Source organism: Harpia harpyja, chromosome 18 (assembly GCF_026419915.1).
Source record: "Harpia harpyja isolate bHarHar1 chromosome 18, bHarHar1 primary haplotype, whole genome shotgun sequence".
NCBI lineage: Eukaryota > Metazoa > Chordata > Aves > Accipitriformes > Accipitridae > Harpia > Harpia harpyja.
The window spans coordinates 1,174,172-1,191,743 of record NC_068957.1 but is presented as its reverse complement, the minus strand read 5'-3'; the positions used below and the strand labels follow the sequence as shown (position 1 = coordinate 1,191,743).

Below are 17,572 nucleotides of genomic sequence, written 5' to 3'. Positions count from 1 at the left end.
CTGTGAAAAAGGGCACATTTGCTCTGGTTTCAATGAGAAAGAAATAAATAGAAAGCCTGGTAGTGACTGTCCTTAATTGATTAGTCATTTCTGCAGATGATAATTGCACATCAAAAGACTGAGATCCTACTGTTTCATGCAAATGTCCTTATGAATAATAGCAAGGCACAGGGGAAGTGGATACAGGAAATAAATCCTTTAGAAGCTACCCAGGAGAATTTGGAGTTTGAGTTCCATTTCAGGAAAACAATTTTGCTCTGAATATGCCTGGAAGAAATATGCTCAACCTCAGCCACTTCCCAAGGACCAGAAACATGGAGAGGGAGGATGCCACGGGAACGCCCGGGTGAGGAGCTCTCCAGCCAGGGGAAAGCATTGCTTCTTCAGACACAAGTGGAGAACCTTAAAATGCAGTTGGTTTCAGAGCCAGGGGCTGAGATGCTGCTGGTCATGCTTGTAGGGGTATGGGAGTAAGACCAGCAGCCCTGCAACCTGGTGCATCAGCACTCAGTAGCTGCCAGGGACAGCGTCTGGGGAAGGAGTGAGGTGTCCAGGAGAAGGAGCATGTCAGTGACTGGACTAAAATTGGAAGATGGACCTCCTGTCCCTCCTGCTTTTTGAGCATCATCCCCAGTTTAAGATCCTTTCTGCACATTGCAGTTTTCTGCGCTCTCTGACATGTGTCTGGAGCGTCCAGTCTGACTCCTGATCCCCAGCCTGCGACGTCTGAGGCACCAGTTGAACCGCCGTCTCCTGGGCTCACATGAGAATCTCCGTGCTCATTTAATTATTTCAGTGAAGCTGCTAGCCCTGGTGTCTGGCAAAAGAGGCTTGTGAGCATGACTCAGTCAGCCTCCAAAAGCAGCAACGAAAAACAAGAATCTGCTGTGAGCTGCATCTTGATTTTTAAGCCAATCTCGTGATGTTTTGCAGGGCCAAAGCATGGGTCTATAATATCAGGACAGTGCCATAAACTGCAGGCATTTCTGGGCGCTTATAAGCAAACTGTCCATTTTGCGAAAGGCCCATGGCTCGTTGTCATCATTGGGGTCATGGAGACCCTCTTGCCTGCAGGGACCAAGACCCCCCTGCATCCCCAGGGCTGCAGTCACAGCATGGGTGAACATTTTGCAAGTGTCATTTCTTGTTTGGGCTATTTCAAAGGCTCCTAGCTGCCCTCACGCCTGTCCCCTCACTGGTCTGGGTGAATCCCAAACCCATGATCCCTCCAGGGCCCCATTTCCCAAACATCACTGAGCAGCACTGAACAGTGGGAGACAAGGCAGACCCACGGGGGCAACGTCAGACTGTGCTCTCGTGTCTGCCCAGACCGGAGCAGCATTAGCTTCTTCAGGCCAGAGCAGTGGTCAGAGGTCTGCAGAGCAATAAGCTGCCCTCAGCCCTACATGGAGGATGACTATGGCCAAGCGAGGAAGTGTTTATGGCTGTGGAGAAGCCATTCTGCAAATCTCTCCAGCCTAAACTCCTGCCATATGGACCCTACAACCTATGGTGACAGCAGGGAACTAGATTTGACCTACCTGGTCCTGTCCAATTCTGTATGCCCAAGTTCCTACATGCATATCACCTTCAGCACGAGTTAAAAACCAGCTGGCATTTAATTATTCCTTCGTCTCCTCATCACCGTCACTGATGAAGTCACTGACGAAGCAGGGCTTTGGAACTCAGAGTAGGCTGAATTCCCCTGCTGACCCGCTGAAACCGCCACAGCAGCCAGGTTCAGATCCATTACCTTCAGATGTCTTCGGCGTGGAGGGCTGTCGAGAGCTCCTTCCCTCTTTGTAGTCAGTGAAGAGAAATAGGCACTTTCAGGGCATGAGTCATCTGACCTATTTAGCCATCTTAGGAAGAGATGAATGAGTCCTTAAGAGGGCTTGTTTCTTTCCACTGTCTAGACAGCCAACCTCTCGACTGCTAACACCTGCCCTTGCTCTCCTGGAGCATGCCAGGCACCCTTCCCAGGCTGGTGAGGGATGCTGGCTTCTTGTGGGTTTCCAGCAAGGGCAGAGGGTTGGATCACACCTGGACATGCTCAGAGGGATTTGAGCTCAGCCTAACTTTGCTTGCTCTGAAGGCAAGGGAAGATTTCAACACCAAAAGGGTGGAAATTCACTTCTGGAAAACCTTCTCTGCCTCTGAGGGAGGGTTTCGTGGAGCTGAGCGTGCTCTGGCCATGCTGGTCCTAGGACAGCATAGTACTGGCCATTTCAGCTCTGAACAACATCTGGCAGTGTTAGCCAAGAAAAAGTAGCTTACTATTCTAGGCTAAACCAGCAAGAGTCACCCAACCATCCAGGTGGTACAGCTACATGACCGTCACCTGGTGCTGACACCAGTTCACCCGGGGCCCTGTGCTCTACGCTGTGTGCCACGGTATGCTTGAGCCTGTGGAGTCTCTACCTGGTCTTCACATGGATGCAAAACAGAAAAGATTGTGCAGTTTAAAGAATCACCCTAATCTTAGAAGAAAGACCAATTACTGTCACTTTTTGTGATTCCTGGGACCACAATGACTTTCTTTACACAGGAGGAGGAAAATGGCTAAGCAAGCAATCTTCTTCAGATTGTCACAGTCTGTAGGATTGAGGACCTACCTGTGCTCCTCTGCTAATCTCACATTATGGTTTAGGTCCTGAGCTCTCCTTCAGCCTTCCTCTTCAGATCCACAGCTGATAACAATCCATAGATGCTGGTAAGATTTAGTGGCATGAACTGATGAGGACGGAGAAGGCTTGAGAAGGTTGTACTATACAAATCAAAAGGGCTCTAACATAGTTAAAAGAAGACTGTGCATTGTGCATCTAGGAATGAAACTGGTTGGCTGTGTCCAAGAAAGAGGGACTTTGGCACTGAAAAGAGCCAATGGGTGACAAATGGCCTAAAGTCATCTTTGGTTTTAAAAGCAGGGGAAGAGTGAGTCACAGCAGGGATTGGACTCACATCTGTACTCCACAACCCTGAGGCAGATTCTGAACACTGTGGTTGAGGCATTGGAACACATTTGGAAAGCATGCTCTGATACCAGCGACGGTACAAGCAGGACTCCAAAACCAGTAGAACAGCCTAAGAAAAGGCTTTATGGTGAAAGACATGGAGAATGCATGTCATTAATTAAGCACAAAGGTTGAGAGGGCTCTTGAGCACAGGTCTAGCCTAGCAAAACCATCCTATGAAAGGAGTCTTGCAGCTAGAGGAAACAGGTTCAGCCAGAGTCACGGGCTAGAAGCTGAAGCCAACAATTCAAATGGGAATAAGGGAGGTGCCACTAACCATGGGATTCATTAGCCACCGAATCTACGTGAAAGGGCTTCATGGTCTGGAAGTGCTTGAATAAAGATCCACCATCTTTGTGAGAGAAGAGCTTTAGGTGAACAGAAGACACCCTCGAGCCAAGAAGGAGTTACTGGGCTCTGTACATGCAGAAGTGCATGAAACACTGGCCTGTAATATGCATGGAGAGATCGGAGGCACCAGCCTGCTCCAGCAACTGCTGGTACTATGGCCCAGATTCATCCTTTTGGGGCTAAACACATCACTGAGGTGCCTTCTGCAGCAGGTGGGAAGAGATAGCCGTGTCCAAAGTGGAGCTCCTCCTGCAGAAGATGTCCATTGCCCTGTGGCATCACCCCGTCTCTTCTGGCAGTCGAAGAAGCTTTGGGAATGTGTTGGAATCTCTGTAGAGTCACTGAAATCCTCCAAATCTCAGGGATTTCTTACCTCAGTACCCCCCTATTTGCTCTTGCTACAGGAGCCTACCCTTCCTCAAGGATCTGGGACAGTGGCGGCAGGGAAGCACACACTGGAGATTTCTGAGGTTTTCTTTAAGCATCAGGAGAGGGCTCCCAGGGGAGATCTAATGGAGTTAAAAATGATCCCCCCAACATTCAGTCCATGCCAGTGCCAGCCCAGCCGCCCAGCACCCCGCAGCCAGTAAGAGCCCTGCCGAAGCAGGAGTCTGAGTCATGCCCCAGCCATCATGAAGACAAGAATGAGACCACGTTCAAAATTAATATATATTTTTATTGAATAGTTGCTCTAAGTGGGCTTGTGAAGCCACCCATAGAATTACTTCTTTCATCTCAGCAGTGGTTCAGTAACAGTTATTAGCTTTGCAAGAGAAGAAAACCAAACAGAAGAGGGTGCATTAAAATAAATAGGTTATTTTTTTTTCTTATCTTTAAAATAAACTTTTCAAATAAATACTTTGGTTTTTTTTATTTTTTTCCCTTTAAAGGTACAAGAGTATTGTCAAAAAACAGCCATCAGGTTATAAACATATATTATACCTTATAGAAAGGAACCCAAATAAAGACAGCCGGGGGAGTGATCTCTTTATACACTGTACAGAATGCCTTTGTACCAATTAAACAGAGAATTAGAGGCTTCGGTTCTTGGTACAAGACTCTCCTTTGAAGCCAAGGGTGATCCGTCTTCTAAGGAGAACTTTGTGCTGAGGACACCCGGGGAGGCAGGAGGCTGCACGGCCGCTGCCCGTCCGCAGAGCATCGCAAAGGCCTGAGGGAACCGCTGGGAAAGGACAGGCAGAGGGGAAAGGGAGGGGAAGGAAGGGGGAAAGGGGCTCCGCTGGGACAGAGCAGCAGCACGGGCCAGGCGGGGACCGGCCGTGCCAGCTCCAGGATGACCACACACCTCTGGGCTGATGCTGCCGTTGGGACAGAGGGTGTGAGAAACCTCCTCTCCCAGTGCCCAGGCCAGCTCACCAGCATGGGTTTGGTCCTGCTCATGCCAAAGCCCTTTGGGGTGCTGCAGGAAGGTGCAGCAGGAGAGAGACCCAGCGAGAGACCTCGCACTGCTTCCCCTCGGCCGGCACTCGCACATTCCCTCTGCCCCGCGGAGGCGTGTGATCTCTTCCCATCCATCCGACGTCCCTCCTGCCTGCAGTCCTCCTGCAAGGGGACCGTTCAGCCTCCCTGGCTTATGCCCTCAGGGGATTCTTCTGCAACATCACCCCAAGCAGGACAACGGATCTCACCCGCGCAAGCTCCCAACCTGCACTCTGGGAGAAAGAGTTTGCAAGAGATCCCGATGCTCACTGAGAAATGCCCCGAAGCAGACTGAGCCCAAAGAGATCACAGCTCTGGTTTGGCCCACATGGATCAGATGCCGACCAGCAGCCTCCAGCTGCTGCAAGCATCCCGCAGGTCTGGGCTCCGCGGGCTCCTTCAAGGAGACAAGCCTGAACTGGATCCTGCTGAAGACCAAGAATGGGCTTTGGGGTGGGGGTACATCCCTTATCTACTTTCCTCACATGGTGATCACAAAAAGATAGACCTTCCAATATCTGAAGACCTCCCAGTTTTCTCCAGCCTCGAAACACCCAAGGGCCAGAGACAGAGAGCAAACTAACAAAGCGGGTGCTGGAAACAGCAAGTTTGGGGCACGGTGTGCTCCTTCCCTGTGCCGTCCAGTTGTGCAAACCTTGCAGCAGCTCCTCTCACCCCTCCGCTCATCCCTCTTTATTGCACTAAAGCAGCCGTTCATAAACTGTTACTCTGTGCTTTGGCATCTTTTGGTCAATGACACTTGCCCGCCAGTCTTTGGGTTCACACATGGGGGTGGGGAAGAGCGAACTCAGTGGGATTTTATGGGAATCTTGAGAGTAGAGTCACAAAGAGCTTCCCCCTTATTCTTTGAGGGACTTGGCTGGCACTGAAGTTTCTCAGGGATGGGTGGACAGCAGCCCGAGGACCACTTCTGCCCTTCCACCAGGAGGGATGGGGAGCTGGGATGGGAGGGAGACTCCACCTTGGTCCCCAGTGACCCCTCCTCACCAGTGCTGGGACTGATCACACGTTTGCCAGTAAGGAAGGGGGGAGTGCAGGACCAAGGGAAGTCTTGGGGAAAGCAAGCACCAGCAGGAGCTTTTGCGTGGATGGAGCTTTGGAGGTCCGGGTGGGAAGAGGAGGCTCCTGCACTGGGGGCAGAGCAGGGGGAGCTCGGGTCCTGCTCAGTAGCTCTGTCCTCCTGCTCCTTTGGCACCTGAGCCTCTCTTTCCCTGTCTAAATCTGCCCTACAGCCCTGCACATTTACTGGCAAAGGAGCCCACCACCGGTAGAGACACACAACACAGAGAAACGTTCCCTCGCAAAGCAGACCCATCCTCGTCAAATCACAGGGGCGCAGGGAAAACAGAGGACTCAACATGCGACTCTCCCAAAAGAAAACCAAAAAAGACACGTCAGGACAGAGAGAAACCCAAACTGCCAGGACAAGCAGCTGCAAACGAACATCTGGAGCAGATGTTATCTGACTCATTACAGGGTGGGGCAGGAAAGGGGCTCACAACCCCAACCAAAATTGGAGTCCTCTCTGCAGGGAAACCAAACTGTCTGGCAGCCAGAGATGGGGAGGGAGCAGGATGGATCTGGTCTGAAGATGTTAGGAAAAGCTCAGGAAAAAAACACGATCAGAGACTACCCACAGCCTTCCTGACACCAGATGAGTTCAGTGAAGCAGAGCTGGCCTCCTTGGAGAGCTTTTGGCAGATCCTGACCTGTCCTTTCTGCTGAGAGCAAGGAATGGGAGCTCGCTGAGGCCCCCTCAGATGGAGTGGGAAGCAGTAACCCCACGTGAAGCCACCAGCCCCTACGAGCAGGGTAGGGGCCAACAGCTCTAAACTTCTCTAGTCCATGCAACTGCAAGGCCTGGATGCGGCTTTGCATTTTGCCCTCAACACAGTCAAACCAAAGCCCTGCACCAGCCTGACAGCCCTCAGTGCCCGCCTGGGGCTCTCCTCCTCTCCAATTCCCTTCTACGTGTGCCGTATTTCATAAAATAGATCTCGCAGGTTTGTCATTTCTTGGAGATGAGGCATTCAAGAGACCTGGCTGGACTCCTCAGCCTTGCACCCAGGCTATGGCTTGATTCCCTGGTAGAAATGGGACTTCCGCGCTGACCCAGAAAAAGCCCATTAGGTAGAAGGCGACTGGCAGGCGTCCTGGCCTCCTACCAATTTACTGAAGGTAAATATGCTGCAATAGTAGTGCAGGGCTCCGCCTCGCCGTGCTAGTGCCAAGCAAAACTGGCTCTGGGGAGCTGATACATGGACAGCCATCTTCTCATCCTACAGCTCCAGCACCTGGGGGAGGTCACCCCGTGCTTGCATGACTTCGGAGGCCGTGAAAATGATGAAGCTTCACATGTTGAGTCATTCCACCATCAGGAGAGGAAGCAATGAATTGCAAAGATACAGAGGTGGTAACTAAATTTGCAAGTAGGATCCATTTAGAAAGGAGGAGGAAAAAAAATCAAAGTAGAGCAAGTTGGAAAATTCTGTTCATTAGTTTTCTTTAAAAAGTTTCAATGAACTATTTCACATTCTCATTCAAGTGAGACGGTTCCTCAAATCCTCAGTGAAAAAAGGGACCTTTTTTCCCTAAAAAAGTTTTACATTTGGGGGGAAAAAGAGGTTTAATCAGCACCAATAGAAAAGTGAACCGAGCGTTCAAAAAGAAGGGTGCCTCCTGGGGGAAGTCTCTTCCCCAAACATCGCTTGGAAGTAGGGAGCCAAACAATTATTGGCATATGGATAAATATGTTTGCAATATATTTTATAACTGCTGCCACAGAGACGTGGACTGATGGGAACACACACAGCTCCAGGGCATGCTCTGAGAAGGTCACTGCCTTAAAACCCAAACGATTTCAGAGTCCAGGACTGGCCTCAGAGGATGTGCAAACTGCACAGATGTGGCCTTCTCCCTTCTTAATGCCAGGAGATCCTCACTGTAACCCAGAGCATCATCCTGAATTCCCCACAGCTTATGGAAGTGGGCTCTCCACCTTTGGCCAGAGGAAGCATCTTTCAACATCCCCCCTCAGGCTCTAGGCTGAAATCAGGGTGAAGATTTTGGTCATGTCCGTAACATGCCCCAGGCACAAACTTCACACCAGGGATGGGATTCATCTCCCCTTCCACAGGGAACCAGGAATTCAATGTTTGGGTCCCATTTGAGTCAAGGGAGACAGGCACCGCCAGAACATAATTTAATGAATAATGTTTTCAAGCAGGATGAATCACTCTCTGGAACTGTTTTTCTCTGCAACAGAGGGAGCTTGGATCAGCCGTGATTTTTAGATAGCAAATGTACGGAAAGAGGAATCCCATCATCAGAGTCTACCTCCTGCCTCACCCCACAGCCAGCACTAAATCCTACCCTCTTTCTGCAAAGCAGACCCCCCCCAAGACAATCTGTAAACGTCCCTTCCCCTCTCTCCCGACTACCTAGGAACTAAAGGTCTAGGATTAGCAATAAACAGACTGGGAAATCATCTTCCAGCATGTGCAAGTGTACCAGGAAGCCAAACCTTGCATCTGGCACCATTCACAGCAGTATCATGAATATTATTAGTAATAGACCTAGCCATCCTAACGTTATATTTATATATACAAAAATAGATCCACAGAACTCTACGTAAAGAGGTGGCTGAGGGAAGGCGACGGATGAGCCCTGGACAGCAGGGTCTTGGAGGAAGCCAAGGGACGTGTTGCATATATTTCTCCAGGGGAACCACTCGCTTCCCTCTGCAGTCACACACCTCGGAGGAGGGACAGGGCAGGCAGAGCCGAGCACTGGGACATCATCCTGGCTCCAAACTCCCCCAACCGATCGGCCGACATCCGCGGGGTCACAACTGGGAGCTGGTGCCGTGCATTTGCAAGCGGAGATGGGGCTGAGTCCAGGACCAGGAGGAGCTCCCCTCAACTGCAGCGATGGGTTGGGTTTATTACCATCACAGCAAGTAAGCCGTGAAGCACTGACCCCAATTCAGGTTTCCTTCTGGTCTGCAGATGGCCCAGCCCCAGGGCTTGGTTCAGACCCATCTCCAGTTTGCCGCAGGCAGCTGCCGTTGCAGAATACCCTCAGCAGTGCCAGCAGGATTTGCCTACCGCTGGTGTTGGTGTGACACACCGGTGGGCCAAGAAAAGCGAGGTGAGGACTCAAAGGCAACTTCTGCAGGGAGGGAAGGTCGGGCTCCCGACTTTTGACACCTCCTTCTGCTTCTGTTTCCCTCCAGCCCAAAGCAGGAGTTGAAGAAGTCCCCGCTGGGAAGTCTCCCAGGACTGGTGCTAATTGACAGGGAGAGCAGTGCGAGTGGCAGCTATTGACAGTTGGGTTTGGGGTATTTTTTTTTAAAGTGAATTCAGTGCTGGTGGAAGGTACCAGATCGGGGCTCTCAGGGCTCAAGGACGGAGCCAGTGCCTGTGGCATCTGCTCGGTGGTGGGATGGAGCTGGGCAGCAGCTCCCATCTCGCCAGGGTTTGCGCTCTGGAGGCAGCTCTTCAAGGCTTTGGGAAATGAATGGCAATTTCAAACCAGTTTCTTGTTCTCAGCCAAATCCCAGAGGGGACCTTTCCCTCGCTGCAGTCGGGCAGAAGCAAGTGGGCTGGGCTGCCTCCGATAGCTCCTTCCCCTGCCAGAAGGTTTCTAAAGCTTCCCACACCTTCCCTTCCTCTTCGAGACAGAAAAATATGATGCCACCTCTTTTTGAAGCTCGCTTGCTTCTCCCAGCGGCTTCCAAGCCCAGAGGGAAGCCACTGCCACCGGTGGGACCCCATGGCACCCCAGCCCCTTGGGGAAAGCGGCTGAGAGGAGGGAGGCCACCCACAAAAAGTGCTGGAGAGAAAGAGAGAGAGAGAGAGAAGGAGGTCTGGCTCCTGGAGGACTTGCACAGGGGATGCTTTGACCTGCCTCTTCCCCCCCATCAGGAAGGAAGATACCGTGGGGCAGCGGCAGCTCCTAAAACCCTCTGAGAGCAGAGTCCCGAGGACTCCCCGGGTCACCCTTCCCCATGGGGCACGGCCAGGGAGGGCACCTGCAGCTCTCTCTGCCTCTCCTAGTCCCTCACCCGTGTGTGCAAAACCACCGTTTCCCACCAGCCAGGTGCCAGCTCCCACGGCCACCCAGCCGCCTTCGTGTTTCCAGAGGCTGGGGGACCCCCCAGTTCACCCGTCTCATTCCTGGGAGGTGATGGTGGGTAGGGGGGAGCGCTGCAGAGCAGAGGGAGCCGAAGGAGGAGGGGGATGGAGGGGAGACGAGGAGGAGGAGGAGGAAGGAAGAGGAATAAAGCCTGCTTCTCCTCCCCGCGAGGGTCATACCGGCTTATCCAGCGTCTTGGGGAAAGGCGTGCCGCTGGAGGAGGAGATCTTTCTGCAGACCGTATTGGTGTGGCTCTGGCAGCGGCAGCCGGGTCGTTTCAGGCCGTCATAACCCCGCTGGCAAAGTTTGAGGCACCCCAGGGTAGGAAAGTAGCAGCAGAGGCAGGGCATGAGGAGAGAGAGGAAGCTCATGGCAGCCCAGCGGGCACAGCAGGACCCCGGCCCGCAGGAGCAGGGGTCGTCGGCGCAGGTGTCCTCGTCGTCGGTGGAGCAGTGGTAGAAGAGACCCTTGACGCAGCAGAGGCAAGTCCCGTAGTCGAGGAGGCTCTCGGGGGAGCAGAGGCAGCGCTGGTTGCAGAGCCAGCAGGAGGGCAGGCTGCGGGCGGCCGTGCAGCGGGCGCATTTGCATCGCCCGCACTCCTCGCAGATGTAGAGGTGGCCGGTGTGGAGGGTGGGCTTCTCCGCCACCCCCTTCAGCGGCGATTCCTCCGGTTTCAGCTCGCCGGCCCGGGGCTGCGTCCGGATGAGGGAATGCCCGGAGTGGGAGGGCGTGAGGCTGCTCAGGAGTCGCTGGTCGGAGGCGGTGGTGCTTTGGGAGACGGAGCTGGCCGTGCTGGAATGGCTCATGTGTTGCTGCAAAGGTGGCATCTGGTGCTGTTGGCTGTGGCTGCGGTGCAGGTCCTGGAAGGTGGAAGACACCAGGCGGTCCTGGGACCACTCTTGCTTGTGTGGTGGCTGGGACAGGGATGGGTTGGACCGGGCTTGCTGGAAGCAGACAGCCGGTCTCTCCACGTAGTTGTTGCTGGCACGGATGGAGCGGATTTGGTCAATGGACAGGACCTGCTGGAAGTCCTCAGCGGGTGGGTCCATCGTCTCGTCACAACTGAGTTCAGCCACACTGGAAGAGAGCTGCATTTCCAGGAGCCAGGAGACCCTGCGGCATCAGGGCACATCTAAAAATCCTGAAGGATGGGGCAGGAAGACAGAGAAAACATTTGTGTTACATTTTATAATGGATCCATCCACACAAACCGGGAAGCAAAGACTGGCTGGAGAACTCCTAATGCAGTTATTTCCAACAATCGGACTCAAAGTACTTCTGCGCCTGGGGAGACTTAGGCTGGACATGTCCAAAAGGCAAGGGTCGTAAGAGCTGTCCCTTGAAACAGGTGGGGACGGCATCCCCCCACGCTTTTGAGCTTTTCATGTCCTTCCAGAGGATTTCCCACCCCTTGCCAGCACTGACGGACCCTGTCTGTCCTCCCTCTCCTTCCCCAGGGTAAAGTGCCTGTCCTCTCTAGAGGAGGGGAAACTTGAAGCTGTGACTTATCCAGAGCCAGTGACAGAACTGGGAACGGCATCTCCTCTGGAACAGGAGACGCTGTTTTGGGGCTTCCCAGCACACCCCAAGCAGCCTCCCAGTGCTGTACCCTGTACACACCAGGGGCACAGGGACAGAGGGGGTCTGAACACATTTCATTTCAGGCAGCAGCAGGGACAAATTGCAACTAATGAGGCACACACTTGTCCAGGGACAGGCCAAGCCCACAGACTCCCCGAGTCCTGGGGGTTCCCACCGCAGCATCCCTTTTTCCCATGCGCAACCCAGCGACAGCCCAGGAACCAATTTACGCCCGTCACGAACGCTGAGAAGGGCAGGTTTCTCTTTAACCCCGGCACAAACACAGGGTGAAGCAGGGAAAGCTGACTTCGCAGCAGGCAAGCCCCGTCTTGCTCCTTGCACTGAGGTTGCCATGCTGTTTGCTGTTGTTTTCAGGAACCGGCACTTCCCGAGGCTGCAGCACTGGCAGCGGCGCCTGCTTTATCCAGAGTGAGGGTCAGGACCACCCGAGGGCTGTGGGCTGGGGCAGGGAGGACCCCCCCATCCCACAACTTACCCCCCCCCCCCCCGGCCCCGGCAGGTTTGACCTGATGGCATCAGCCCCATCACCAAAACCTGGGGCTGCCAGACCTTGCCGCTGGTGTCTGGATAAAACCTCCACGGGGCTGGGCGAGGAGAGGGGGCAGGCAGGAGGGGGTCTGCGATGGAGCCGGGTCTTGGCCCTGAGGAGGAAGGGAGAGAGAAACCTCCCGATCTGCTCCCTGCAAAACAGAGCTGCCCAGGAGCGCACAGAGGATGGAAGCCATTCGTTGCATGCCAGACCCCAGCGAAGAGCTTTCCCCCAGCGCTTCCAGCCCAGATTTCAGTATCAAGTACGTGCTTTCCGTGCACAGCCAACTTCCCCGGGACAAAGCCATTCTCCTCTGGCAGATCAAATAAGTGATCCCTCAGTGACACAGATACTGTCACGGTGCCCGGGCCCGCAGGAAGACTCTGTTTCAGTAGGAAGCTCCCCACCGGCATTGCACATGGTCAGCAGGCCAGGCGGCCGGCGGCGGCAGAGGCTTTCAAGTAGGTGAGGGGCCACAGGTAGAATCTGCTCATGCAGCAGAGAGAGGCAGAGGGAAGATTGATTTTCATTAGCTAGGCTGACCTTGAAGAGCAGGGAAAAGCAAAGGCAACTTACTTTGACTGTTCAAGCAAGATCTGGTCTCTCCCATCCCCCTCCCCCCGGAAAGAAAAGGCAACTGATCTGCTTAGATTTGGGTTTTTCCTGCGCATGGAGCCCACCTGCCGTCCCCTCCACGCGATCTCAAGCGAGATGCTCACCCCATCCAGGGAGACGCAGACAGTGAATGAGTCGCTCTCCCAGGACACCCACGATTGATTTGTACACCGATTTGTTTAACAGAAATATCAAGGTGAATTAGGAGGGCACGGCTGACCCAGGGAACATTTTGTGAGCATGCTACCAGGATGAGAATGGGCCACAGAGGCAAAATACCCTCTTGTGAGCTGTCACCTGCTGCCACTGAGCTCCTCACCTGGGAAGGTCTTACTAAAGCACAGGCTGGTGACCTGAAGCTCCCTGGACCCCTGAAGAGATATGACACATCTCAGCCTGCAGCCAGGACCACGCAGAGGGGAGCAGAGAGCAGCCTCAGAGAGTTCCCACGTCCCTCATGACCCAGATCCCATCTCGGGGTGGGATCGGTCAGAGGACAATGCTGATTTACACCCGGGGAGGAGCTGCTCCCATCTGGGTGTCCATCCCTTCTAACCTGTGCGCTGGGATTTGGCAGGACTTGGGCATGAGGAATCAGCCAGCAAGACTCCCGTGAGGTTCCTGTGGGGGGCTTGAAGCAAGGTGTGACCCAAAGGGAGAGACCGAGGCAGCAGAAGGTCCCACTGCGATGGAGGCAGTGGAACTGGGAGATAAAGAGCACCCAAAGGGCAGACCCAGTACGGCTACACCCAAGCCTCTATGCAAGATCTGGAGCTCAGGAGACACGAGGAGACCCGTCAGCCATGCTTAGGCAGGAGGAGATGCACAGGGGACACTGCGAGGAGCAGGCAGAGAGAGGAGCCGGCAATCGGGCCATGCAGTGCGTTGCAACACGGATGCTTAGGATCTGGATCCAGGGCTTGGACACAGCATCCCGGGCAAAACAGGTCCTGGGAGGACCCCCAGCACTGAACTGGGGCCTGAATGCTCCTGGACCTACGATCCCCAGGTGTAGGGGTTAGACATGGACCCAGACTTGCCTGCCGGGGGGAGGCAAAGGTCCCTCTGGGACCCAAGGGGACATGAGCCAGAGGATCTGTGGGTCCTCCAGTCCAGCGGAATGGAGGGAAGAGGGACTGAATGACCGGAGCTGGGACCCTGCTCCTCCCGCCCCCCCCCCCCCCCAACTTGCTCCCAGCCCTCCCTCCCTGCTCCAGCCCGATCCCGGGGCTGCAACCAGTCCATATCCCGGCCCCGACTGGTCCCACCATCCCCGAGGCACTGCCGCGCCCCTCCCTGCCTACCTGCCTGTCTGGGGGGGACCGGGGCAGCGTGTCCCCAGCCTCCTCCTCCTCCTCCTCCTCACACCCTGCCTGCGAGGCAGGCATGCCAGCCCCGGAAACCGGGCAAGCTTTATGGCCGCCAGCAGCCCCAAACATATAAAGTTCGTGTGATAATGGGCCAGAGGAGGCATCGTAAAAGCAAATGATTTACAGGCTGGAGGTGGCTGCAAGCCGGGGACGAGCTGCACGGGGCGCCCAGGTGGGAGAAAAGGGCTTTTTTTCCCCTCCGGAGGGACCCCCTCACCCTGTCCCGGGTGGAGCGGGGCGGTGGCGGGAGGCTGATCCCGCGGGCAGCCCACGCGTGGCCCGGCTCCGGGCTGCAACCCCCGTGCACCGGCTTCCCCCAGCCCTCCGCGCAACACACCCCACGCGTGGCTCGGACCCGGATCCGGCCCGCAGCCCCCCACCGTGCGCACAGCCCCCCCCCCCCCCCCCCCGCCTTCCCAGGACCGTCCCCGTTCGGGACTGCCCAGCCCCGCCGTGCACACAACCCACGCGTGACGCCGACCCACACCCAGCCCCGCCGCGCACACCCCCACGCGTGCCCGGCACCCCCAGCTTCACCGCACGCCGCCAGCCCTCCCACGTCCACGCACCCCCCCCCCCCACCCCCGACCACCGCCTTCCCCTCGGCAAACGCCCCACGCGCGTCCCCTCCCCGTCCCGCCACGGACTCACCCCCCCGCCGTGCCCGCCGCCGCTCCATCCGCCCGCGGCGCGCCGAGCCCGGCCGGGGCCAGCCCCGGGACACCGGGGGCTCGACCTCCGCGGCGGAGCTGCCTAAAGGCGACCGGCCCCGGGCATGGACGCGGGGCAGCTGCCGCCCGGCCGGCCCCGCAACCGGGCCGTGCTCCCCGCCGCGGGGAAGGGGAGCGGGGCCGGGCCGGGCCGCCGGCGGGGAGAGCGAGGGAGGCGGCGGCGGGAGGGCTGCCCGGCTCCCGGTTGTGAATGCAGGCTCGTCCCCGGCGCTCCTTGTGAATGGGGGCAGCGTGGAGGATGGGAGGGAGGGAGGGATTTATTGCTGCCCGTTAGCATCTCTCTCTCTCTCTCCCTCTCTCTGCCGCTCGCCTTCCCGGAGCTGGAGCTCTTAATGCTTACCTAAGTGGCGTCATCCAGCTGAAATTGAATCGGCCCATTAGCAGTCCCCATAGAGCCCCGCGCATCCGCTCCCCAGATAATGACTGCAACGGAGCCGAGGGCTGCGGGATGCAGCAGGCACTATTTAAACGTTTCCGTCGGCCTCGGGCTCCGCTTCCCTCCCTGCACCCACCGGGACAGCCCACCCTGCGGCCCCGCCGCCCCCCAGCCCGTCGTTCCCCCTCCCCGGGGACATCCGTGGCGGCCGGACCCGGTCGTAGGGTCCGCGCTGCCTTCGGCGTGGCGGGTAGCATCCCATCCCGGCGGTGGCACGCAGGACGGGCTCGGTTCGGTCCGACACCCCGGGCGGGTCGCGTGGGGAGCGGAGCGGGTTTGGCCGCAAAGGGCCCGCGTCGGCTTTCGGGCCCCGTCACCTCGGGTGAATCGCTGGGTCTGTAAACGGCGGCGAAGTGGGCGCAGCCACCTTCTCCCCTCTCACGCGCCTGTCTCACCGCTTCCCGGGCATCTCGGGAGGCATCCGCGAGAGCCCAGATGCCGTCCGCCCCCGATACTACCACAAAGTCTAAACTAATACCCGAATTAGCTCCTGTAATAGAAGCTCAGGGCAGAGAGGCTGGAAAAGGGGCTTTTCCCTACCGAGATCCACAGAACGAGCCCACACACATCCCGTTCTCCCAGAAACAAAAACCTCGGACTCAGGGTCCAAACAGGACCTGGACCTTCCGTCCCAGACACGTCCCTGACTCGCTGCGCACTCCCTCCTTGTGCTGCAGCCACCACTGCTCAGGGGCACCAAGGATCCTTGCGATACCCCTCGGCCCCATTTATAAATAAATTGGACCTGGTTTGACAGCCCCAAAGACAGAAGGCCTCTCCTTGATGACACTGGACATTGGCTACTGACCCCACCGGAGCTCCCACCCTCACTTTATTCCTCTCAACGCTTCCAGGTTGGTCACCCATCCTTTCTGGTAGCATTCACTGGATGAGCAAAGCAATGTTACCAGCTCAGGGACGGCTGAGAACCTGTCTCCAAGAAGTGAAGCTGAAGCCATCAAGCCCTCAACCATCCCAGCCAAGTCCCTAGCAGCACGGGAACCCGCTCCCCCGGGACGGGTAGCTGCCCGAGGCTCGGCCACGTGTTGTCCGTGTTCGCTGCCGATGGGCAGCGCAGGGTCTGGGGGTGTGAGAGTGTGTGTGTGTGGGGGGGGGGGGGGTTGGAACGGGAAGAGAAGGAGCCTGAATAAGGGTGACAGAACCAGCTCTGCCGCTTTTTGCTCTAACAGATGGGTATAAAGCAGGCTGATCCCACTGACCTCAGTGGCTCCCTCCCAGCTGATGCCAGCAGAAGCACTGGAGTCCTCCCCAGCACGGGCCAGTGGCTCTACTCTCCCTGCGTGGTACCCAGCTGAGCCTTTCCAGGCTCATTTTTAGGCATTTCTAGGCTAAGGGTTTCTCCATCTCCATAGGATCCCACCAGACATGCTCCTCCAGGAGGAGTTTCTCCAAGAGGAACGAGTCCCTGACAGCATTCCTCAGCCTGGGCTACAGCTCAGAGCCTTAACGCTGCATCTCTCTGCGCTCCCACGAGCCCCTCCTCTTCTCCCCATCGCTCTCAGCTCCATCTTTAAAGGCGCAGAAAGGAACCGAGTTGCCCAGTTCCCAGCGACTGCCAGCTGGCTGCGAGCACCTGACTCCTAAAAGCACGTGTGATGTCCTCCCTTTCTCCCAGCCCAAATCTATCACTCCCACCTTGAGGTGCCGGTGATTCAGGCTTCCCTCCGCTGGCTCACAGCATCCCTAGCGCAGCCTGCGTCGTGCTCAGCCAGCGCTGCTTTATTCCTCACCCGCTGCCGAGGGAGGGCCGAAAAGGCATGAATGCAGAGATACCGAGACAAGTGGGAGGGTGGGAAGCGGAGGGAGAATAGCAGCCTCCTGGTGAGTTATTGACCGCAGCATCTCTGAAGAGGAGGGCTGGGAACCCGAATGCATTTGCAAAGCAGAAAAGTTTAGAGCCGCTCCCAAAGGAAGGGTCTGGGACAGAGCCTCCGGCAGGTTTTTGGCTGTTGGAAGGGGGATGTGGTCCCCTGACGGTGCACAGCCGTGATATGAGCCGTGTCAGAGGAAGGTGTGACACTCCGTTAGATTTCTGACAATCTCTCCCGGCGCAGGGTCTGCGGGAGCGAGCGGCTGCCCCTGAACGGAGGGTTTAACATCCCTCCCGCAGCGCTGTGACAGCTCGGGCTGTGCCCCGCGCACCTTGGCAGCCACTACCTGCAACTGATCCCAGCTCCTCTTAACTGGTCTTTTGAATCGGTTTCACTCCTCCTCCCAGTTTGAATCCGCCACCTTTTAACCCCTCGAACGCCCTTGGGGTCCTGTCCAAAGGGACGGGGAGAGAAGCAGCTCCCAAGAGTCCCATT

General features: G+C 56.2%; 1 protein-coding gene across 3 annotated transcripts; it reads right to left on the bottom strand.

Annotated features, from left to right (window-relative positions):
• Positions 1-4,020: 4,020 nt before the first annotated feature.
• On the bottom strand, positions 4,021-16,988 carry SPRY3 (sprouty RTK signaling antagonist 3). 3 transcript variants are annotated; one of them, XM_052813626.1, is made up of 2 exons: positions 16,902-16,988; positions 4,021-11,103 (listed from the first exon to the last, which is right to left on the bottom strand). In XM_052813626.1, exon 2 carries the CDS (start codon positions 11,054-11,056, stop codon positions 10,136-10,138), a length of 921 nt encoding a protein of 306 aa, XP_052669586.1. In that variant the 5' UTR covers positions 11,057-11,103; positions 16,902-16,988; the 3' UTR covers positions 4,021-10,135. The 3 variants fall into 3 exon arrangements, with proteins under 3 accessions (XP_052669586.1, XP_052669584.1, XP_052669585.1); XM_052813624.1 differs by lacking the exon at positions 16,902-16,988 and adding an exon at positions 15,150-15,255; XM_052813625.1 differs by lacking the exon at positions 16,902-16,988 and adding an exon at positions 14,730-15,102.
• Positions 16,989-17,572: the final 584 nt, after the last annotated feature.

Coding starts and splice junctions, on each gene's coding strand:
- SPRY3 (XM_052813626.1), bottom strand. CDS start 11,056: ATGCAGCTCTCTTCCAGTGTGGCTGAACTCAGTTGTGACGAGACGATG.